Source organism: Neophocaena asiaeorientalis, unplaced genomic scaffold, assembly GCF_003031525.2.
Source record: "Neophocaena asiaeorientalis asiaeorientalis breed wild unplaced genomic scaffold, Neophocaena_asiaeorientalis_V1.1 scaffold85, whole genome shotgun sequence".
Taxonomy (NCBI): Eukaryota; Metazoa; Chordata; class Mammalia; order Artiodactyla; family Phocoenidae; genus Neophocaena; species Neophocaena asiaeorientalis.
Window position 1 is genome coordinate 1,614,492 of NW_020174301.1, and position 25,411 is coordinate 1,639,902.

The following is a 25,411-nucleotide window of genomic DNA, read 5'->3' on the forward strand; positions in this document are numbered from 1 at the left end:
TCCTCCCCGCGCCACCGGGAAGGACAAGGGGACGGGGCACGGGGACCCCGGCCAGTGAGCGCCCGTGCCCTGGGGCCGCCCCTCGCGCGCGCTCTCCCGCCGCGAGCCCGGGCCGGTCTCGTTTCGCAAGGTGCTGGCCGCAGCCATGAGCCAGGACGCCGAGCCCAGCGGCCCCGAGCAACCGGACAGAGATGCCCGCAGCGTGCCCGGTGCCCCGGCGCCCCCGGCGCCCCCAGGCCCGAGAGGGATGCAGCCGCCGCCACCGCCTCCGCCCCAGGCCGGCCTCCCCCAAAAAAAAGCCTAACCCAGATCATCCAAAAGTAAGAGGAGGAAAGGGGGAGCGGGGACCCGGGTGCGCTTGGGGGACAAGCCCCGGGCGCCCCCTTTTGTGGCTTCCTCTCTCCCGTTCCCGCTAAACTTCTCTCGGCCGCCTTGCGTTTGAAGTTTTCTTGCCCGCCCTCTCGGCAGAGTCGGTGTCATTCTGGCTGTTTGTGAGTTTGGGGAGAGGGAAGCCAAGCTATTTGGGGAAAATAATTTTGTTCTTCCTCATCCCCTGTCTCTTCTCTTCGGGGACGTTACCGGCTATTTTGAACTAAATTAACTCAAACTGGGGGGAAATGGCCCAGGGACTATATTTCATCTTTCTAGTCCCAAGAGGCCGCTGGAACGTATGGAGAGCCGTGCGTGTGTGCACGCGCGTGCTGGAGGGCGTGTAAGTAAAACGCCGCGCGAAGAAACCACCCTTAATGGTGCCCATGAAGTCAAACAGTGATGTTGGGTGAAAAGGGTGGTGAGGGTTTGTAGACAACGTATTTTTGCTTTGTCCTGCAAGAAGTGTTTACACTTTCCAAGAAGGCCCTAGCGAAGAGTTTCTAGCCGCGGAACCGTTTTCCATTAACATTACCATCTTGTGAATCGGAGGAAACTGTGCGACTTGGGTCGCGAGTTTTCCGGGCCGGCCGTCCCAATGCGTCGAGTAGATTGGGAGTGGTCAGTAGGCTCTGAGAAGCTCTTTCAGCCCATTTGGGAGACATAAAAAGTAAAATGGTGAGGCTTCGTTCATTCTTTCGAGTTTGACAGTTTAAGGCCTAGAATGTTGGTTTGTTTGAAGGATCTTTATTCTCCGAAAAGTTTCCCTCAGCTTGTAATGAAGTCCTCAAAACTAGTGTGGTTAGTGTTGGAAAGTCTGAATGATGAGTGTTTGGGTGAAACTGGGGAAAATTAAAGAAATACACACAAGCACAGCAAAATCAATCCTATGGAACCGAGCAGGGGTTTTTCGGCACTGCTTTGAGTTACGTAAACTTATTAAAATGTAATAAGAGAAATAACCAGTGATGGGGCATAAATGGAAGTAAATATTGTTTTTAAGACTGACTTATGTAATAGAAGAGTGAAAATTTAAGTTTGACATCAAAGAACGCTGGTATCGTATTTCAGAACAAAATGGTTCCCCTTTTTTTGACTGGTAGAATATTAAAAGCTCATTTATGACATCTTTTTGCTTTAATTTGATTTTATATAACTTTCAACTACTAACAAGTAGCTATTTGAAACAAAATATTTTATATTGTTATTCTGTTCCCTTTGTTTTGCAAATTTCAGCTAAGATTTACTAAATATGATGGGCAGTTTAAGTACATCATTGCTTAAAATTTCTCTTTAGTCCTTAACATAAATATAAACTAACAGAGAAAAAAATGTTTAAAACCTGAGGTTTATTTAGTAAAAGAGAAAAAAAAAATCGAATTGACTGATTATTAACTGGGAAACATCTCATGTACTTCTTACTGGCCAGTGTCTTGTGGCTTGAAGCTAGGGTGCACATTGAGTTTGCTTTGGTATTGTAGTCACCCTGCATTTTCCTATCATTTACTTTTAATTAGGAAAAAACTAAGAATTTTATGTTCATAGAAAAATCTCTGTAGAGCGGTGACTGATTTTGAAATGTTGCCAGGTTGAAAATAAAGGCCGTTTTTGTGGGAGATGGATCATTTCAAGTGTATTTCAGTTACCTCATGTAATAAATAATTTACCCTGTAAATTCACCCCCATTTTGAAAATTCCACCCCTGGAATATTTTACTTTAGTAGATAAGCCTGAGCTCTTCAAAGATGGCCCCTTCGGCTAGCAGTCCAGGATAGAGACCTCAAAGAGGTGCCTGATGGCTCTGGCTTGTTTTGCGTTGGTGACAGATCAGTGTTCAGGCACGAGGTCCAAGGCTGGTGAATGTGCTCATGGGATTTGATGTTTGTGCATTTATGTTTATTTCTTTTTTTTTTTAACATCTTTATTGCAGTATAATTGCTTTACATTGTTGTGTTAGTTTCTGCTGTATAACAAAGTGAATCAGCTATACATATACTTGTATCCCCATATCCCCCCCTCTTGTGTCTCCCTCCCACCCTCCCTATCCCACCCTTTTAGGTGGTCACAAAGCACTGTGCTGATCTCTCTGTGCTATGCAGCTGTTTCTTACTAGCTATCTATTTTACATTTGGTAGTGTATATATGTCAGTGCCACTCTCTCACTTTGTACCAGTTTACCCTTCCCCCTCCCTGTGTCCTTGCGCTTATGTATCAAAGTCTTTATTTATAAGGATGATTTGGGGTTTGCACTCCCCTCAGTATCCACTGAAATTCCATGGGAAGCAGACATAACATGGCAAACGCCTTGCAGGTCCATCTTTAATGGGCTGAAACTTGAGCAGGTTATTTTGAAACTGCATAATTTAATCTGAGCAACCATTTTTATGTAGTTATGAAGTGCTGTTTGTATCAGCCATCTTTGAGAAAATGTAGCCGGGAGATTGCCCTCAGTTGCAAAATGAGTTGTCCTCCTCTTGATTTCAGAATTGTGTGAGCTAGAGCTTTGGGTGAAATTCTCCTCTAGTGGATGGCATGTTAAATACATTGTATTGGGGAACCTGCACTTTTTCTAGTTATTTGAGTAAGGTTATAATGTAATTCATAAGAGGAGAAGTTTTGTGTTTCTTAAATTAATTAATTATTTTTGACTGCATTGGGTCTTTGTTGCTGCGCGTGGCTTTCTCTAGTTGTGGCGACTGGGGGCTACCCTTCGTTACTGGGGGCTTCTCTCGTTGTGGAGCACGGGCTCTAGGCCCACAGGCTTCAGTAGTTGTGGCACATGGGCTCAGTATTTGTGGCTCGTGGGCTCTAGAGAGCAGGCTCAGTAGTTGTGGTGCACAGACTTAGTTGCTCTGTGACATGTGGGATCTTCCTGGACCAGTGCTCACACCTGTGTCCCCTGCATTGGCAGGCAATTCTTTTTTTTTTTTTTAAATTAATTAATTTATTTTTGGCTGCATTAGGTTTTCATTGCTGCAGGCGGGCTTTCTTTAGTTGCGTCCAGCAGGGGCTACTCTTCGTTGCACTGCGTGGGCTTCTTATTGCGGTGGCTTCTCTTATTGCGGAGCAGGGCTCTAGGCACATGGACTCAGTAGTTGTGGCCTGCAGGCTCTAGAGAACAGACTCAGTAGTTGTGGCACACGGGCTTAGTTGCTCCACGGCATGTGGGATCTTCCCGGACCAAGGCTCAAGCCCGTGTCCCCTGCATTGGCAGGCGGATTCTTAAACCACTGTGCCACCAGGGAAGCCCTGGCAGGCAATTTTTAACCACTGTGCCACCAGGGAAGCCCAAGCGGAGAAGTTTTGAACGCTTTCAAAATGATGAAGATATCAATATTCTTCATGTTACATAGCGTTTAAGGATTACAAGAATTTTTTCACTTTTTAAAAAAATAAATTTATTTATTTATGGCTGCGTTGGGTCTTCATTGCTGCACGTGGGCTTTCTCTATTTGTGGCGAGCAGGGGCTACCCTTTCTTGTGGTGCGCGGGCTTCTTATTGCAGTGGCTTCTCCTGTTGCAGAGCACAGTCTCTAGGCGGGTGGGCTTCAGTAGTTGTGGCATGTGGGCTTCAGTAGTTGTGGCTTGCAGGCTCTAGAGCGCAGGCTCAGCGGCCATGGCTCACGGGCTCAGTTGCTCCGCGGCATGTGGGATCTTCCCAGACCAGGGCTCGAACCCGTGTCCCCTGCATCGGCAGGCGGATTGTTAACCACTGCGCCACCAGGGAAGTCCCTTTTTCACTTCTTAATGTCTCTATTTACTGATCTTCATTAATCACAGTTTTCATTTTGGGTAAAGTCATGATCATAATAGTCATGATCATAATAAAAACAGAATCCTATTCACCTATGTTATATTTGGTCTTAAGAGAATGAGGTGTGACAGTGAACAATGTGACTGACTTTGGTGTTTGTCTTATGGAACCCAGTCTCAGTATTTACGAAGCTCGTGCCAAAAGTTAACTACTGTGGAGTTCCTTTGGCCTGTTCAGGTATATTTAGTTTTCTCATTGTTGCTAGCTTCAGTCAAGCATGGTCCATGACCTCTCTGCTCTTGTTAACCTCTGACTCCGGGCCAATATTCGCATTACCTGTGAAGATTATCAGCCATGTTAGACACATATAACTAATATCTTGTAACATCTTTGTTTTAAACGTGCATTCTCTAAGACGGCCAATGTGGAGACATTATTGTATAAAATGTGAAGCATTATGTAAGCCATTTGGGCAACAACTAATATAAATAACACCTTACGAAGAGATCTGGGATGAGTTTAGGAAATCAGAATAACTTGAAAGCTTAAAGAAATCTTCATATAAGCAGAAGTAAGACATTGATGTTGGTGAACATTTTACAAGGATTTATCTCCTCAAATATTCACAATATTTTATTTCCAAAAGTATTTTAATTTTAATCAAACCTAATTCTTGATTTATAACAAGTTATTTATTAACCATGATGAACATCAGAAATTACAGTTTTAGGTTGTAAGTTCTAAAACTCTCTTCAGAATGAAAACAGAGCCATTAGTTCTGTGTGCTGTGTTGAATTCATTTGTCGGATGCAGTTAGAAAGTGTGGTACTAATCATGGTGAAAATTAACCAAACAAGCACACACATCTGTGAGGTGAGCACACAGGTGATTTTCCTAAATTATTTGATTTGCCGTGAAATACTCCTGGCTAATGCTTGATATCAGGTTGCATATTTAATTTGCATATAGATGACTAATTTTTTCTTTACAGATTATTTTGGTAAGAAATGAATAAAAATCAATTATGAAAAAGTTTTGGTTTAGCATTTGATAGTTAGTGTCACCTGCATGTGTTTGTGACTTATGAAGATATAAATCCACCTTTGATTGCTGAAGTTTATAGCCTTCTGCATCGCGTTAGGACACTGGCCAGCTGTGTTTTCAGAGCAAAGTGCTCCATAATTCAGTCTCGAAAATGTTACAAGTAGTCACTCTGATCGCAGATAATTCTACAGACATTTTGCATTTGGAAGGATCTCCATGTAACTCTTAGAGAGTGATACACAGGCAAGTTGTGTGTGATGTACACCCACTGTGATGGGCATGCTGACAATTACATCCAGAATCGGAGAGGAAATAAGAATTTGCCAAAAAGGGACATTATCTCAACTCATAGTTGGTCCTTTTCTGGAAGAAGGATGGAATTTCTAACATCAGTGCCACTTTCTAACATTAGTTTGAGCCCGTTTTTAGGGGAAACAGGGATACACTTTTAGAAGGAATTTTGAAAATTTTAAACACCATCTTAAACTGCACTAAGACAAGCATTCAGCAGGAGAAAACATCTGAGAAGATTAAGCGTTTACCCAAAACAGGGAAGGAGAGAGGGTGGGTTCTTTTCTTAGCATTCTGAAAAGTTTCTTTGCTTCATTAGAAAGCCTATTAAGGGTTTTTGGTTTTTTTTTAAAGAAATTTTGCTTGAGGGTTTGTTGTGATAAGTATTTTTAGATAGTAAGTGTAGCCATCCAGTTATGAGTTTTTCTCAAATTGCCAAAGAGATCAGTATTATGAAATGTAGTACATTATTCCCGTTAGTCACAGTAAATGACTGTACCTGTGGTGTATGAAGAGCAGTTCTAATGCCACTGCTGCAGGAGAAAAAAAAGAAGTCAAATTTTGTTACCCATTTTATTCTTCTATCCACTTATTCTTTTGTTACCGGTTTAGCAGTTTATCAAATTAATAATTTAAAAAGCCCATATCTGTCAGTTGGAATGTGGACTCTGATCTGTTAAGATCTCTTTGCCTATGCATGTAAGTCACCTGGGGGGAAAAATAACCCCACCAGGATTAACTCACAGTGAAATGATCCCCCATCATCCAGTTTCTCTCTCTCTCTCTCTGATTTATCTTTCTTGCGGCGGTGGGTTCTTTCTTTTTTTTTTTTTGGCTGCGTTGGGCTTTCGTTGCTGCACACAGGCTTTCTCTAGTTGCGGCGAGCGGGAGCTACCCTTCAATGCATTGCGCCGGCTTCTCATTGTGTTGGCTTCTCTTTGTTGCAGAGCACGGGCTCTAGGCACGCGGGCTTCAGTATAGATTCTTAACCACTGCGCCACCAGGGAAGTCCCGGCTGTAGGTTCTTGACTCCAACTAAACTAATATTTCTTCTCTGCCCACAACAGCTAGTCCTCAAGTAAACAAACCAGTATAGCTCAATTCAAAGCTTTGATAAACAAGAGTCTACAAAATGTTAGGAACTGAGATCTAACCAAGGGATAGAATTAAAACAGACTGAACTAAACTTGGAAAGCAAGAATGGAAGAAGCTTGAGATAGTGGAGTTAAAAACCCCAAAGACAAATTCAGAGGTAGGGCTCCACCTCCCTTCATCCTCCTTGGTCCCCCTGTTAGGCAAAAGCTTGAAGGGGTCTCCTGTGCCACAAAAATCCCACTTAATCTGATTTTTTATTTCCTGCCACAGTAATTATTTTGCTTGGGATGGTCTAGCTGATACAATTTCGTGTATTTTAACAGGGGAGGTTGCTGTATATCCACAGCTGCTGTGAGTGACATGGTAGCTGTGTTTAGAATAGTGCGTTGAAAAGTTTTGCAGAAAGTAAAGTGGTCCTTATTCCAGAATCGGGGCAAAAGACCGTACTTAGTGGCTTGTAGAAAGGAGCACATGGCAATTCCCTTTCTGGTTAATGAACCTGGCTGGGTCTTGGTGATGTGTGTGTTGTTATGGAAGCTCTTATTTCTTGTTCCCACCGGTGAGAAGATTGGGAAATCCTGACTTTAATTTAGAAGGCACATTTTTCCATCAGGAATGTGAATTTGGTTTCCAGCCGCCACCAAGGGGGTATTGGCGGTGGGCTGGTATTTTGCCTGGCTCAACGGTGGTCACTGTTTAAATTCCACCCAACTAAGGTTTCAGTCTTCGACATTTACAAGACAGCAAGTTTGGGGTATTTTGGATTTAATGTGTATGTCTATCTAATAGGATAAAGTCTTTACAGTGGCAGAAGTTACAGCCAAGTTAATTCATCCTCCCCTTTCCTACAATTCCTACTGGATTTTATAAGATAAATAAGTCCCCTGATGGTTTACAAGGCAACTTTTCCAACTCGCTGACAGCAGCTCTGTCAGGGGGATGGTACATATTGATGTGAATGTACTTTATGAGCAAAAAGGGAGCTGTTAAGCAAGTTGTATGAGGATGTGGTAATAACGTGTAGCTCAGTTTGCCAAATAAATCTTTCCATGTGTTCAGAAACAAAAGGCCTGGGGTTGTGCCTGTGTTTGGGGGTGGTTTTCACCTCATGAAGGTAGTTTTCACACCACTTTTCCCTTCTTTTGTGTGGGTATTTGCTGCAGGGATGCACCGGGGCCATTTGCTACTGCCCTTTCTTTGCACCTGCTTTCTCTCCATCACAGTAATGACCCACCAGTTCTCAGTTGCCGCTTCCACTCTGGTCCGAACCTAGAAACCTCCATTCACAGCTGTCTGAACATCTTAAATGCTTTTCAGTTGTGCAGCTTGTCTATAGACGGTCTTCCAGATATGTTTTTGGTTCTTATTGGACCCGCCCTTAAACCTGACCTCCAGTGTCATGATGCTGAAAGAGCAGACAAGGTAATATATATTTTAAAGATGTATTCGTTTCACGAAGTTACTTCTTTTGCTTTATTTTGACTTCATTATTGAATAGAATGATAGGTAGGATCTTCCCAGTGTTGTCAAGTGTGAAATGAGCGTCTTTGTAAATTAATTATTGGGTTTCTGACAAAGAGGGTCAGAGAGGAAAAGGAAACCCTGGATGGGGAGTAGGTGATCTGGACAAGCCAATTAACCTTCCTAATCCTGCTTCTCCAGGGATTGGAAATGATCGGTGTCAGTACCTTCCAAGAATAAAATTATGGGAATCCCCAGGAATATTGCTGAGTGATTATCACTGTAGAATGCCTCCCGTCGCCTCCTAGACATCTGATGGAGAATGAATTACATTTTAATCAAGGGTAGAGGCACATGTCTGCGAGACTGATCACTCACAGAAACAACAAAAACCACAAAAAGAGAATTAAAAGCTTCCTCCAACACTTGCAAAGTATATTTGGAAAGCTTCCTCCAACACTTGCAAAGTATATTTGGATCAGTGACATAATTTTAAGACGGAAAAGTAGCCACTAATGTCAGTGAAAAGGAGGGCGTTTCATACTGTTTTCTAATTATTACAAACTTTAAAAAATAAAAACAATTATTTTAGAATGTTAATTATTCTGGAATCTTAAAGTGAATAGTTGAGTTTGCAAAAAGAGTACTGTTCTCAATTCGGAGACAGATCCAGTAATTTTCACGTGTCTAAATTTGATTGTATTAAACACAGGCGGGTAGGAGTCTGTTTGGTGACGTTATTATTTTTAGAGACAGAAAACATAAGCATAGGCTGACAGATGTTTCTAAGAGCCTACCAGCTGCCCCAAGTAGGACTCGGTAAACGATGCTGTGTGTTCAGTTACCACAGCGTGGGCTGCACCCAGAGCTCACAGCCAAAAAACACTTTGCAAAGAGATCACGGTTATCCAAAAGCTGGACCTCAGGTTTCCGTGTGGCCTCCTTGAATCGAAGAGACCAAATATTGTTTCCAGAGCCTTCTAAAGACCGGGTGTCCTCGGGCCCCTACGTCCTCCTGGGCTGGCAGGGGTGTTGATAGTCTGGAGTTATGGAGAACCTTTATTTGATACTTGAAAAGAGATTTTTTTTACTTTCTGTATGAAAAGGGAGAGGGGTTGTGTGATTAAATCTTGATTTAGAGACTTTACATAATGAGGATGAACGTAAGATATTTATTGCAGCATTGTCTAGAAGAGCAGAAAATTAGAAACTACCCAGATGTTTCTCACTGAGAAAATAAATCATGTGCATGTATAATATCATGTACCATTCAGCCATTAGAATGGTGCCATTATTCTATATTTATTAATATGGAACATAAACCATAGAATATTGTTAACTGAAAAAAATTACAAGCAGCATGTATACAGGGATCTCATGTTTTTAAAAAGCGTGTATGAGCGTGTGCCAGTGCCTGCAAGCCTGGAAAAGCATCTAAAGAATAAATGTAACGACAGTAACAGCGGTGCTAACTCTAGGTGGCGTAATTATAGTGGTTTGTCTTTTTTTTCCGTTTTTAAAAATAATTAATTAATTAACTTAATTTTTTGGCTGCGTTGGGTCTTCGTTGCTGCACGTGGGCTATTTCTAGTTGGGGTGAGCGGGGGCTACTCTTCGTCGAGGTACGCAGGCTTCTCATTGTGGTAGCTTCTCTTGTTGCAGAGCACGGGCTCCAGGCACGCAGACTTCAGTAGTTGTGGCTTGCGGGCTCAATAGTTGTGGCTCGTGGGCTCTAGAGTGCAGGCTTAGTAGTCGTGGCTCACAGGCCCAGTTGCTCTGCGGCATGTGGGATCTTCCCAGACCCGGGCTCGAACCCATGTCCCGCGCATTGGCAGGCGGATTCTTAACCACTGCGCCAACAGGGAAGCCCACTGCCTGCATTATTAAAAACAAAAATAGGAATAGACTTTTCACGTTGGCATTGCACATTGTCTTTAAGACTGAATGAGCCATTAGCATCTTAGATTTTAGACCTGGGAGGCATCTGAAAGCTGCTTTAGCCCAGCCCTCCTGTTTTTCTAGGTAAGGCGAGTGAGCATGGGAGAAGTCAAGAGAATTGTTTGAGGTCACACAGCAAGGTAATGGGCAGGCTGGGATAAGCATCCTCATATTTCCGTCTATTGCGTTTTCTGCTATTTGCCCTTTTTTCTGCCTGGAAATGGGAGAGAGAGAAATGGAGAACATTCATAAACTGACCTTTTATCTGCCGGCTCTAGTCTGTTCAGCCTCCAAAAGAGAATTTTGAAAAGCATCTTTGGGTATGTTATCTCCTCCCATATCTCCCCCCAAAGGTCTTTCTGCACGTGGGGGTAGACTGGGTCTCTCTGGGGCATCTCATGCTCTGTTCCATCCTTCCAAACAGAAGCAGAGCATCACATATTTTTCTCCTGAGCATTTGAAAGTAAATTGCATCACCATAAGTCTGTTAACATATCTAAGAAAATTAGTCTTACTTAAATGAGTTTTCTAATAAACACTTGATTTTTAACTTTGTCTCATATAGCGATTTTTAAACCCCCCTGGTTCAAGTTCAAGTGCATTTGTTTGTTTATGATGTCTCTTTTAATGTAGCAAGTGTACCTGCTCTTTTCTACTCTTTGTGACCAAAGATTCCATGCTAGTTGTCTTGTAGAATGAACCATGATCTGGATGTGTCTGTTGTTTCCTCATGACCAGATTCAGGTGAAGCACTTTGGCAAGGATCCACATACAACGGGTAACGTGTGTTCCGCTAAGTTTGATCCCTTGGTTAACATGGTCATCGCCAGATCTCTCTATCACTACGGGACATTTTTCTCTTTGTGATTAGTAAGTTATCTTTGGGAGTGATACCGTGAGACCCTCTGAATATCCTGTTTCCGAACTAACTTTCAGCTAGTGGTGTTATCTTTTATTTTTTTTTAATAATTAATTAATTTATTTATTTTTGGCTGTGTTGGGTCTTCGTTTCTGTGCAAGGGCTTTCTCTAGTTGCGGCAAGCGGGGGCCACTCTTCATCGCGGTGCATGGGCTTCTCACTATCGCGGCCTCTCTTGTTGCGGAGCACGGGCTCCAGATGCGCAGGCTCAGTAGTTGTGGCTCACGGGCCTAGTTGCTCCGTGGCATGTGGGATCTTCCCAGACCAGGGCTCGAACCTGTGTCCCCTGCATCGGCAGGCGGATTCTCAACCACTGCACCGCCAGGGAAGCCCGGCGTTATCTTTTAATTTGACCACATTTAAAAAAAAACTCCTCAATGAAATATGTGGAACTGGAGCAATAACTACATATCACTTTAGAATGGATTAGTTTGTATATGTAGGTTAAATCAGACAGCCTTGCAAATATGTTTGCATTGTACCAGCCCGTAGATATGATTTGCATCCTCTGGTTTTTTTTCTCGTCTTGACTTGATAGGAACTTAATTGATGGGCCTGCCACTTTCCATTTAACCCTTCCAGCAGACATTCTATCCCGGGCTGCAGTACTTTTTAATGTCCATACAAAGTGAATATATAAATCTGTTTTAATGCTGAAGGCAGTGAATGGGCAGTATGTAATTTTTGCTAGCTTGCACAATTTTGGGGGCATCCTCAAAGCTCTGTTGACTCAGGTAGATAGCTAGGGGGAAGCAGCCGCAAGGCACAGGGATATTAGCTCGGTGCTTTGTGACAGCCTGGAGGGGTGGGATGGGGAGAGTGGGAGGGAGGGAGACGCAAGAGGGAAGACATATGGGAACATATGTATATGTATAGCTGATTCACTTTGTTATAAAGCAGAAACTAACACACCATTGTAAAGCAATTATACCCCAATAAAGATGTTTAAAAAAAAAAAAAGCTCTGTTGACTCTTTGCAGAAACCTTTTATCCCTTTTCGAAATCACTGCGTGAAGGTGATTTTAAAAATGACTGATGACTTGCCCTGGAACCTAAACTGGATGAGTCCTTGAGCTGCTCTGTGACTACCAGTTTATTCATGTTTTTCAGATTTAAATTACACAGCTATTTTTGCCTTTTCCAGAATGGTACTCTTATTTTCATGCACAAAATATGTATGGGTGGGGAAAGTGGTGTGGAGTAATGAAAAGAATCAGGAGCAGGCATGCTGTATGTTCTACATTCAGCTTTGCCACCACTAACCCTGGTAATAATAACATGAATAACAACTAACATTCACTGAGTGATTCCTGTGTGTCAGCTACTAGTCTAAACACTTTATATATGTATAATCCATTTAATCATTTAATCCAACAATAATCCTGTGAGGCTAGTGCTGTTATTCTCCCCATTTTACAGATGAAGAAATCAAGTCACAAGCTTAAAAGGACTCAACAAAGCTAAGAAAAATAGTATTTATGAAAGAACTGGTGGGGTGGGGCTTGGATGGGAGGATGTTATATAATACAGGTGATCATGTCATCTCTGTGTAAATATCTACATCCTCAAAATAATTTATAGAAAACATTATTTGCAAAGAAAATATTATGGAAAAAACTGCTGAAATAAATGTGAAACTAGGCCAAATTTGAGACAAACTAAGCAGTCCAATTAAAAAACCCCTTTTTCCATTTTTTGTAGCTTTAAGTATTCCTTTTTGGTTTTGAAATCCACATCCCAGTTTAAATTCCATGAGCAAATCTGACTCTGGCGTTTGATTCACTGTCTTATTCTGCTTGTTGTACATGTCAGGCAAGATCTGAATTTGATGCTTACGGAGAAACACTAATCACTCAGCGTGTGCTAAAATGATAACATATGATCGTTTGATTTGCAAAGTGAGCCTCTGCCAGACCATTTTTGAACCAATTCAAAAAACCAGGATTCAGCAATGATTAAAGGGTCCTAGGCTCCTATTAATAGCAAAAAGAATTTCTGACTTGAAACATGGCCACATTAAGCTCGCTTAGTCTCCACCAGACATACTCTTGAATAGTTTTAGCAGACATTGTTACAGGTGTTCTTTTGCTTTAAGAAACTGTTGAATGTAAAAAGCAGACTTAATAGAATCAATAAATCAGGGAAAGACTGTTTGCTTTTGACCTTCAAAAGGGGTTATAGCAAAGATCCTTTAAACAGTGAGTTCCGCAGTATATTTAGAAATTTAATAAGTCTAAGAATTTAGATGTCCAGTGATAATTTTTAAAACATTTTTTGGTCTTTTTTTTTCAGTTTTACAGAGGTATAATGGAAGTACACTAAGCTGTACATGTTTAAAGCATCAATCAAACAATAGAGATAGTAAGAGTTTCTTCATGCCTTTTATAATTTATCCTTCTCTTTCCCTTAAGCCCCTTCCTCTCAAGCTACTAGTGACCTGCTTTCTAGCGCTATAGATGAGTTTGCATTTTCTAGAATTTCATACAAATGGAATCACAGTATGTACTCCTTTTGTTGCCTGGCTCTTTCACTCAGCATAATGATTTCTGGGGAAATAGTATTTTTAAAAACTGTGATAAAATACGTGTAACATTAACCATTTTAACTATTTTAAAGTGTAATTTAGTGGTTTTAAGTACATTCACAATGTTGTTTAACAGCTACTACTATTTAGTTCCAGAACATTTGCATCACCCTGAAGGGAAGCCCTGTCTCCATTAAGCAATTATTCCCCATTCCCTCCTCTCCCAGGCCTTTGGTAACCACTAATCTGCTTTTTACTGTCTCTATGGACTTGCCTATTCTAGACAGTTCATATAAATGGAATCATACAATATGTGGCCTTTTGTATCAGGCTTTCTTTCACTTAGCATAATGTTTTCAAGGTTCATCCGTGTTGTAACATGTATCAGTACTTCATTCCTTTTTATTGCTGAGTAAAATTCCATTTTATGGATAGACAGTGTTTTGTTTTTCCATCCATCAGTTGATGGATTTCAGCTGTTTCCACCTTTTGACTATTGTGAGTAATGCTGCTATGAATTTTGTGTGCAAGTGTTTGCTTGAACATCTGTTTCCGATTCTTTTGGGTATGTATCTTGAAGTGGAGTTGCTGAGTCATATGGTAATTCTGTGTTTAATTTATTGAGGAACTTCCAAACTGTTTTCCAAGTGGCTGCACAATTTTACATTCCCACCAGCAGTGAATGAGGGTTCCAGTTTCTCCACAACCTTGCCAACACTTGTTATTTTCCGTTTTTTTTTTTTTAAATCATGGCCATCCTAGTGGGTATGAAGTAGTATCTCATGGTGGTTTTGATTTGCATTTCCCTAATGACTAATGATGTTGAGCATCTTTTCATGTGCTTGTTGTGTTTATATCTTCTTTAGAGAAATGTCGATTCAAGTCCTTTGTCTCTTTTTAAATTGAGATGTTTATCTTTTTGATGTGAAATTGTGTGTCCTTTATAAATTCTGGATACAAGACTCTTACCAGATAGATGATTTGCAAGTACTTTCTCCCATTCTTTGGGTTTTCTTTCTGCATACGATTTTAAGGTTCATCTGTTCTTTTGCGTATATCAGAAGTTTGGTCCTTTTTATTGCTGAGTGGTATTCTATTTTACGGATATGTCATAAATTATTTATCCACTCACCTGTTGATGGACATTTAGGATGTTTCTAATTTTTTGGCTATTACAAATAAAACGATATGAATATTCTTTTGCAAGTTTTAAAGTGGACATGTCTTTTAGTTTTCTTGGGTAAATATCTAGGCCAATGATAATTTAACCTTTTGGGAGCACAGATGTTATACATAAGAATCATTTTTTTTTTTGGTTGAAAACACCTTTGAATTTTTATGACTGTGTCTTTGAATGGAACTTATTAATATGAGCCTTCAAGGCTTTTAAAGAACACACACTTTATCATCTAAGTTTTCAGTGTCAGTTACTCATTAGCTTATTTTCCTTCTATTCGTGACTCTTCCTTCAATAATTTTTCATTTGACAAATAATTATTACCCTGGAAATTGGGATACAAGATGAATAAGAAAACAAAACTTCAAGCTGAAAGGCACCCTAGAGATCCTCTAATTCAGTGATCTTATTTTGTAGAAAAGGAAGCCAGGTTCAGAAGGAGGACCAGATTTACCAAAGACCACTCAGCTGCCAGAGAAGTTAAGTGAGCAGAGAAAACATACATGCCTGTGAGGGTAACTTAAAGTCTCCTAGCGACGAGGGGTCTACAGATGCAACAGTGCAGGGGGTGAGTGGACAGCACTGCTTTCCTGCCATGCTGTACGGTTCACAAGGCACTGTTAATCCTCCAACAACCCTGTGAAGTAGGTAGGGATTAAATAAGTACTAGTAGCTCAGGGTCCTCAAGCCAGCGACTGGAGAGCCCAGGCTCAGAGCCAGGCCCTCTGACCCATTCCAGCTTGCGCTGTCCCCTTCCTTCAGAGCACCCTACCCACATTTCGTGCCCACTGCTGCCGCCTCGGGCCTCTCAGCTTCTCCCCTGCCTCCAATGGAGCCTGTCCTCAGACTGTTCTTTTCTCCATACCGGCACAGCCTCCGCCTTGTCATCTGCTTACTTAAAGCCCTGCGGTGCCTTCTCATTGCCTAGCTCGAGAGTCAGATGCTGAGGAGACCCTTCTGGTCCTGCCCCCACTAGCTCTCCAGTCTGGACTTGCTGTTCTGTCTTGGCTGCCCTCCTGCTTCGTCCACCTGAACCACCTTCCCTGTCCTCAACTGGAACATGCCTTTTGTCTTCATGGATTCTGCTGACTCCCCTCTTCTAGGGAGATTTCCCTGGCCCCAGGCGGGAAGGGGGCGTTGGGTGCCGTTTCCTATCATGCTCCATGGCCTCCCCATGCTCACCTCTTGTGGATCTCCTCTAAAGGCCCTGTCACGTCCTTGCAGGCAGAGCCACTGTTGTTCATCTTGGTGTCCTCAGCATCTGGCAGGGTCCCTGGCACATAGTTTGTTGAACACCTGAGAGAAGGAGCAAGTTACCTGCAACCTAACTTTTGATCTCAGTGACTTTGTGATGAGAAAATCCACTCATCACAGGAGGGTCTCATGGCTGAGAATTGATGTGAGACCAAAGCTTGGTTTTCTCCAACTTACACTTTCTTTGGGTTGCCAGTCTGAAAGGGCTAGAGAGACACAAGTAGTCTGCCTTTGTGTTTGGAGAGGTGGGATAAGTGGTGGTGGTGGTGTGTGTGGGAGCCACAAACTCAGGCAGCAAGAAGCCCAAGCTCTGGTCTGGGCTCCACCTTCAAGGCACACGTGAGCCGAGGTGCAGGGTTTCTGAGAGAGTGTGGGCTTCTTACAGGACGTGGGGTTGAGTGTAACAGTCAGTGACATGACACAGGGACAGGAATATAGGAAGGACACGCTGAATACATGTTTGTCATTAGCGTAACCTGGCTTTCTGTCTCACTTGGCCATCTCCAGCCAGGGGCGTAATTGTGCCTTTAAAGGTACAGGCAGTTTCCAGGCTGAATTTCTTCTGTGAGATTCAGTTCAAATAGGGGAGATGGTGAACATGACCACCTGGAACACCCCTTAAGCCCCATGGCATCAAAGTTTTCAACAACAGAAATTCTTATGACAAAAAAGGTTTTTAAGCCCTAAGTGAACACTCTACTTATTTCAAGCAATTTCTAGAACAACACAACTCAAGACAACGGCAACACAACTCAAGACAACTTGACATTGTGATAACAACAGTTTAATGGTGGCAATGGTAATGACAGTTGACCTGTGGCAGCTGCAAAAAGGAGTTGCCCAGAAAATAAGTTATGTGCCACGATTTGCCACTGAGATCCACTCTGACCAACCTATTTAAATTGCATCCTGCATCTTCCAGTCCAAACTCCCTTACTTTGTTCTGTTTTTTCCATAGCACTTGCTATCTTCAAACAAACTATCATTTACTTATTTTACTTATTTATTATGTTTTTATTGTCTATTACATTTCCTCCCATCCTGCCTATGCTGGGGAGTTTTATCCAGTGATTTACACCCCCAGCCCCCAAGAACAACACCTGGTTGCTAGAAGCAGTTCACCAAATACTTGTTGAATGACTAGATGAAATGCCAAGCTTAGTCATTGACACATGGTGGCATCTGTTTCCTGTCTGAGCCCACCTAAGATGTGAACTCTGTGGGCTGCAGGATCTGAGTTCTGTGATTCAGGAAACTGAAATGAAGGTGCAAGAAGTTAGAAGATCCTAACCTCTGCTCCTGTGTGGTTCTTGGAAGTAAAAGAAGGTGCAGAACGTGGGCTGCTCCCCCTGCACCTGCATCATGACTTGGTGCTCTTATCATGGCTTGGCTCCAGCAGTGGCCAGTCCCATTGGACTCCCTTTGGCAGAGATCAGAGCTGTGCGCTTGGTGGAATCTTGATGTTGGACGAAACGCAGCAGGACTGGGTCTCACTCAGTCCCTTGAAACAGGGGATGTACTTGTTGTCTCCCATACTGGGAGGGATGTACTTGTTGTCTGGATGTACTGGATGTACTTGTTGTCTCCCATACTGGGAGGATCATCTCTGTGTGCTGTAACGGAGAAATTCCGAAGATATATCAAGAGAAAAAAGCAGGGTGCAGGAAGTGTGCATAGTTGGCTAGCTTTTGTGTAAGAAAAGGGGAGAATAGGAACATATATAATATTATTATGTAAAACATATGTATATATTATGTATAACATTTATATATTCTTAAATATATAAATATATATTCACATCTTCCTTTGTTGCATAAAAATTACTGGAAGAATAAACAAAAAGAAGACCTGATAAAATGATTACCTCTGAGTGCAGGTGGAGAAGAGGGTTGAGTGGGTAGAGGGTGTGAGAGTGAGACTCTGTCGTAGCAGGTGCTGTAGGGAGGTGGAGGAGGAGGGTCCAGGAAGGACCCGCCCAGATGTCTGAGGAGGTCATCCTGAGCTGATTCTGAATCTGTGCCTAAGGGCTTGTCAAGTGGATGGGGGAGGGTGGGGTCTAGATGGAGGTGGGAGAAGAGATGCATTTTCAGAGATGAGAAAAAACGTGGTGAACTGGGAGCTTCAGAGTAATTCCACTTGACTGGAGGTCAGAGTGTGTTTTTAACTAATGCGCACGGATATGGGATGGAGTGGCTGGGAATGGTGAGAGCTGAGGATGTAAAAGAAAGGCAGGATGCTGGTGATACAGAACTGTGTTTCTCAAGGTAAGGAGTTTGGATGTTATCTTTTGAGTAGTCATTTGTAAGCAGGGGTCTGATGTAATGCGATTGGTGTTCTGGAAAGATTACATGGGTATTGGAGAAGGGAGGGTAATTGGCAGAGTTGTGTGCATGTGTGCACGTGTATGTGTGTGTGTGTGTGTGTGTGTGTGTGTAGGCGTGCCCCTAGAGATGGGGAATGTCAGTTGGGAGGCCCCTGCCCTAGTTGGGCGACAGGTGATGAGGGTCTGAAACATAGAAGCACTGCAGCACAACCGTTAAAGGTAGGTATTGGAGTTGGAATGCCTGGTGTGCATCCTGGCTCCCTACTTGCTTGCTAGCTGTGTGACCTTGAACAAATTACTTGACCTCTCTGCTCTTTCATTTCTTCAGGTGTGAAATGGGGCTGATAGGGCATCCACCTCATAGTGTTATTGTGAGGAGTGAATGAGATAAGCGCCTAATCTCAGACACTGGGAGGGTACTGTAGGGAAAGGGGCACTCAGGGGAGATGCTCTTCAGTGGTGTGGGTGTGGATAGGAGCCAGCACCCGCCTGTGGTACCATCGCATTCCTCATCAAATCTGATTTGTTAAAAGGAGGAAAGGGGACTAGGAAAGGAGAGAGCACTGAGAAGCCCCCTGCTCGCCACCCACGAACTTCGAGTTTTCATTTCAGGGAACTACTTGTAGTTCACAAAGACCTAAACTAACCTATGATATTTTCAGTCCAAATATTTAATACTGTGCCTAACTTCTCTGACATAGAAAGAATTATGTGTAAACTGCGTATTTAAGTCAGAAAGGCAAGGGGTGAAGGCAGTTCCTTGAGCATGTCATTGCCCTTTCTCAAAAGAAATTTCCTTTGTCCAGAAGGTGGAGAATTGAATTAGATGGGCTTCATTAAAACCCCTTTCAGTGATTTTTAATTAAGGCCCCTGAGATTTCAGAGATTTTTAAATATTAACATCAGCATGTAAAAGTTATCAACTCATGGTGGGTATATAAAAATGGTACCACTTCTAAGGAGGGGAATTTGGCAATATTTAGCAAAATTACACGTGCATTTTCTTTTGACCAGACAATCCTGTTTATAAGATCTATCCCCAAAATACACAGGCAAAAATAGGAAAAGACGTATGCAGAAGGCTTTCTGTGGTGGCATTATTTGTAATAGCAGAAGACTGGAAACAACCCAAATGTCCATCAATAGGGAATGGGTTAAGTCAGCTATGGGACATCCATACAGTGGGTTTCTATAGAGCTATAGAAAGGAAGGAGAATGATCTCTGTATCCAGCTACAGCTGTGGGATGATCTCCTGGGTATATTGTTAAGTGTAAAAAGCAGTGTGCAGAAATAATAGATAGCCTGTTACCTTTCATGTGAGAAATACATATATATTTGCTTGTAATTAAAAGAAATGAAAAAGTAAACCAATAAAATAGAGGGAGGGAGGAAATGGATGGATGGGTCAGGGATAGAATCTAGACCTTTTAAAATGTATTTTGTTTTATAGATTTGACTTTGCAACCCTATAGATGTTTTCCTTAACTACAAACAAAATTTAATTAAAATAGAAAAAATAACCCCCCCCAAATCAAGATTAAAATGAAATAAATTTATGTGTCAAGTTGGTAGCTTAATCACACAAAGAATTATTCCACACAACTTTAAAACGCAGTAATTTGATTATACATCTCAAGTGGAATATATCTTAGGGGCAAAACAAATTCAAAAGAATCTTAAGCTGTTGTCAGTAATACTGTTAGTAATAATATTGGTATAATTACTATTCGGAATCGATCACTTATATGTGCGTGTGTGTATGTATATAAATATATAGTAATTATGTTAAAATCATCAGAAAGCAATATTTTTAGCATAATAGAAAAGAGATAGCAATTTTATAATCAAAGATGTTGGGCTTCCCTGGTGGCGCAGTGGTTGAGAGTCCACCTGCCGATGCAGGGGACACGGGTTTGGGCCCCGGTCTGGGAAGATCCCACATGCTGTGGAGCAGCTGGGCCCGTGAGCCATGGCCACTGAGCCTGTGCGTCCGGAGCCTGTGCTCCACAACGGGAGAGGCCACAACAGTGAGAGGCCCGTGTACTGCAAAAAAAAAAAAGTTAAGTAAAAACCCTGTAATCTTAAATTTGAATTGAAAATTTTGGTATGAACTCGTGATGTATTTTTCTCTTTAACAAATGAAAAAGTGTTTCCTAACTTTGTCCAATGAAAAGCCTAGAAATAAGGGCCAATTCAGTAACAATGAGCACTTGTAACATCTGGATTGTGGCCTCTAAATACAATTCCCCACTAAAAGGGACTAAGAATCCTGAGAAAAATGGCTGATTCCAGGTCTGGAACAGGAAATGTACAAAATGAGTTGGCATATCTTGCATCAGAAAGCAAAGAAGCCATCAAAGACCACTTGTGTCATGTCAAAAGGACTTTGGAGACGAGTTGAAGGGCCTCCTGGTGCCCAAATATGGAATAATTTGAGCATTAAAAAGAATAACTATAGTGGATTCACATATATCAAACATGTTCCAAAGTGTAAAATTCATGAGTTAAAAATTCAATGATTTTTCACTGGAGAAGGTTGGGAAACCAACTCATTCTGAACACTGGCCAAGAAAGGGAAAGAATCAAACATTCATTCTGTCCTTTCTTGTTAGTTACCTTAGGGTATCCAAACTGTAAATGAGGAAAAGTTCTTTTTTGTAGAAGAATTCTATCTAATAAATGCAGAAGGAATTATAGAATTGGAACATCACTATTTTGTAACCCCTAGTGAAATAATGAATTTAGAGAACATGGTTATTAAATGGCTGCTAAAACATTAGGTGAAGCTGATGGGAAACTTTGTAATGGATGGATCAGGCTGATGACATTTAAACCTACTGATCGATCTTAATGTCACAAAAAAGAAAGACTTCCAGGCATCATGTGCCTACTGATGCAGCAGGAAGTACACAGCACCGTCAAAATAGAACCTGAATCTACGCCAGGCTTGAGATCTAACTATCTGTTTATAGGAAATACGGGGGACAGAGGAACATATTAAAACAACACCATGAAAAAAAAAAAAAAAAAAAAAAAAAAAAAAACACCAGTCCGGGAAGATCCCACATGCCGCGGAGCGGCTGGGCCCGTGAGCCATGGCCGCTGAGCCTGCTCCGCAACGGGAGAGGCCACAACAGTGAGAGGCCCGTGTACAGCAAGAAAAAAAAAAACACCATGGAGGTAAAAATCCACCAATTGGAATTTGGACATTCTTTAGGCCAGGAGACCCGTTTTCTTCAACAAATAAATTACAAGAGTGAGAACTGCAGGTGGTTTTATCTATGGGGCCTATAATCTTTGGATCTTAGCTGTAACAAACCAACTATGAAAAAACAAACTATGCCCCAGGTCTAGAATACCTAACAATTAGTAGGTGTTAATAAATATTTTAAAAATTGCTATACCAGAGAAATACAAGATCTAAAGGTAAAAATTCTAAAGTATCAAAAGCTCCCATGAAAGCTACTGGTTAGGTTTGATTAAATAAAGGCCTTTATTTCTACAGTTTTTCATTCTGGCTGGTGCTTGCTATGGGGTGGAAATTAAGTGTAGTATGCATATATGAATAAAGCAGTCTGCAAAACAAAAATCACTTCAGACGTTTGAACAGACTGGATATTGATGCTAAAGAATTATTTATTTATTTATAGTTGTGATAAATATACTGAAATTATGTTAAAATTGAAATGATATTATATTTTAGAGCTAGATACCAAAGTATTTATAGATGAAATGATGTATCTGGAATTGGCTTCAAAATAATAGTGTGGAGGGTGGGAATGGGTAGGGGTACAGAGTAATAAACAAGGCAGACCTAAAGTTAGTAATTGTTGAAGCTGGGTGATGGGTACATGGGACTTCATTATACTGTTTTCTCTACCTTTGTATAGTTAGAAAATTTCCATAGTAAAAGTTAAAAAAAAAAAAAAAGCTACCAGCTCAGTCATTTGGCCAATTCTGATTTCAGCTGCTCCTGGATTTAATTTAGGGCTGTGGAGTATACCCTTGTTGAAGTCACTTGGCTAGCAAGGAGAAGGGCTGGGATGCAAACTCACATCTGTCTGGCCACAAAGCTCAAATCAAGGTCTCTCCATTTTTCCCTGTATGTTATGACCGTCTATGGCTCAGGCTCTCGTGGCATTGTTTAGATTGAGGGTTTATAGGATTTTACAAGTGGCCAAAATATATACGTGGAAAACAGGGGGCGAAAGAAAAATAAGAACAAAAATCAGAACCAAAACATTAGAGCTGTCTTCCTTTGAGGGAGGGAAATTTACCCAAGTGAAAGGCAAGAAGTTGGAAAAAGACTGCATACCTTCCACCTTGACTTTGTTGGGCCTTTCCTGTTGCACTCCCCTGGGTTTTGGATTGAGAGAGACCTGGTTAAAGCATGGCCCATCCCTTACTAACTGTGTGACCTTACTGTTCTGTGCCTCGGTTTCTTCAACCAATCTCATCTGGTTGTTGGGAGGATTATGTGAGTTTATAAGCCCTCAAATGTTTACTCAGACAAGAAAGCAGAAGAGCAATTCACTGAGATCCTAAGAATCCCTAAGCTGGGCTGGGGATTGTGTGTTTGGAAGTGCCTTGTGACCTGAACGCACACACACACCCTAGCCCTAGCACTTTCTCCAGGACCTGGGGCAGCCTTGCCCAAGTTTGGAATTACCAGTTAGCCTGGGTGAGGAGGCTCAGTGTTCTAGGGGTGGTAATTTTCCCACGTGGCCACATTTTATTTTGTCACGCGGCTTGATAGCCAATGCAGCTGGAGAGGATCCTTCTTCTGTGGGTCTATGGAAAGGTCCAGCTGGATAGCCAGAGGCCAGTTTTAACTTCGCCATCTTTGAGATTGGAAGGAAAAGGTGAAATTGCTTGTCCTTTCTGAAGGAAGCATCACATTTTCTCTGCCTTCTACCCTGTGCATTTCCTACCATCACAACCTGTCCCCCTTGCCTCACTAAATCTCATAACACACTGGGCTCCATCCTGGCAATGAGGATCTTTTCAGGAGCCCTTTAAAAGAGTTCCTGGCGAATACTCTTGGTTGAGGCACTTGGTCCCCTGTGAAGTGTCCAGAAACCATACCTTGTGGTCTTTGATGGAGTGTGGCTCTGATCCCTGGGTGTCAGGCTCACTTTCCCCGGCTGCATGTGACCTGCCCCCTTGCTGGGAGCTTGGGTGTGAGGGAGCTGCTGGCCTGGGGAAGCTCAGCCAGAGGGAGCCCTGATTTACGAACTGTCCAGATTTAACTGAGGCTACAGCACTTTTATTAATAGAACATGCTGCATTTCCTTTTTATAAAAACATGAAGATCGCTGCCCTCAGGAAAATGCCTGGTGACTTTCTGTCTTTAGGGCATGTTCATCACCAGGCTAAAATTAAAAGTGAAGTCAGGTCCTCCTTGAGCCTATTTTTAACCAAGTTTAGCATATGAATGTGAACGTGAAGTCTTTCTTTAGATCTCCCTTAACTCAATTACTTACTTATGCCAAGCATCCCGCCTGGAATTTCTGAGCTATGGCTGGGTCTGCCTACAGGAGGGAGGCCCAAAGGGAAATTAGGGGCACCTTGCTGATCCCCAGCTATCTGAGTTTGCCTGTCTTTGCCCATCCCAACTCCACAGAAAGTTATTAGGGAAGGTCAAGGTGGAGCTAGTCATTATACTGAAAAAAATAAAACAAAGGGAAAACCCCACCAGCCAACCTATGGCTATTCTGTGATGCTTAGCTATCACGCAGCCCCTGATTGGTACCTATTTTTCTAGGGGCCCCAATTTAGAAGCAGCCACTTGGGTGGAAGGGGAGACATGGGATTTCAGGGGAGACTTTGTCATTCAAGCAGAAAGTGTGATGGGCCCCAGCATACCAACAGAGACTTGGGACGACAGGTGGAGGGAGGGAGAGGGAAAAAAACTTAACAAGTGTCATTCCTGTCCAGAGAATTCATGATGAGTGATGAGAGTGCTAGGGAAAACTTTCAGAAACCCTCTTAAATTCTCTCTTTGAAATCTTTTTAATGTCTGCTCTTTGAGGACTGTGAAGGGAGGGGAGGGCAGAGGGCAGAGTTGATCCTAACTCTTTTCTTTGGCCTAAAGTTTCACTGGAAGGCAGGGACTGACAAAGGCTCTTTTTTGAACTTCCTGCTAGGGCAGTTCTCTGTGGACATGTTTTGGAAGAGAAGCCTGTTTATCATTATAAATCCTGGCCCTTGTTTGTTTGGGTTTTTTTTTTTTTGAAAAGTGATTTTTTTTTTTTCTTTTTTTTGGCCGTGCCGCGAGGTTTGCGGGATCTTAGATCTGGACCAGGGATTGAACCCGTGCCCTCGACAGTGAAAGTGCAGAGTCCTAACCACTGGACCGCCAGGGAATTCACAAAAAGCAATTTTTTAAATGGTGATTTTATGTGAAAAAACACAGTTTGTACAGGTTGTGTCATTTCTCTTTGCACTTTTACACGAATTCAGCTCCTGTTGTCCTGAACCCCTTTTAAGGTGTTGTCATTTTTAAGCAGAGGGAAAACTTTCTTCTCTTTTTTTGGTATGGCAGCAAAGCCATCGTTGAGGATAAGCAGAAGATTAATTTAAAATACCAGTTACTTTTGCTAATCCGCTGATGGTGAGGTTGTTTATGGCTAGAGAACTTTGAAAATGTTTCCAGGTAGAGTCTGAGAGGGGAGCATGGGGAAGAGGTGTGTGGCGGGTGTGTGTGTGTGTGTGTGTGTGTGTGTGTGTGTGGTCATTTTACTTTGGGGAATAGGAAAGATATTTGACCAATGAGCTCCTTCCGTATATTATTTGCATTTTCTGTTAAAAGCAATCAAAATGAAGTATGATGTGTTTATAGACCACTACCATCTGTCAGAGAAAATCTCTTATGGGTTTTTGCCTGCAGTTCAACAAGCCATTTGCATGCTTTACTGATCTTTGCAATAAAATTTTGGATTAAATTACAACACTTTTAGGCTCAGAAGGTTGCTTTCAATTCTGAAAACTTTGTACCTTCACTTGGTTGCAGTAAATTTTAAGGGACAGGCTCTCCCAGCCAGACTGATATTTTTGGGTCTCTCCATTTAGTGAAAGAAGGTAGGGGCAGGGGTGGGAAGAGGTACATTGCCTCAGTCTTTAAGTACAGTGACTGAAAGATGCTCTTCTGGTCTGAATAAGGCAGTTGCTTGGGATTTGGTGAACGGACAAACCCCTCATAAACAGACTTCCTGAATTCAGAATAACATGCCATTTCTTTTCTTTCTTTCTTTCCTTTTTT

The 25,411-nt window shown here is 42.0% G+C and overlaps 1 protein-coding gene across 1 annotated transcript in view; it reads left to right on the forward strand.

Moving 5' to 3' along the window:
- Positions 1–25,411, forward strand: part of RBM20 (RNA binding motif protein 20) — a 197,290-nt gene that overhangs the window by 1,204 nt on the left and 170,675 nt on the right. The window contains 2 exon segments of the mRNA XM_024755924.1: positions 131–274; positions 277–320. Coding sequence (XP_024611692.1) covers positions 131–274; positions 277–320 — 188 coding nt within the window.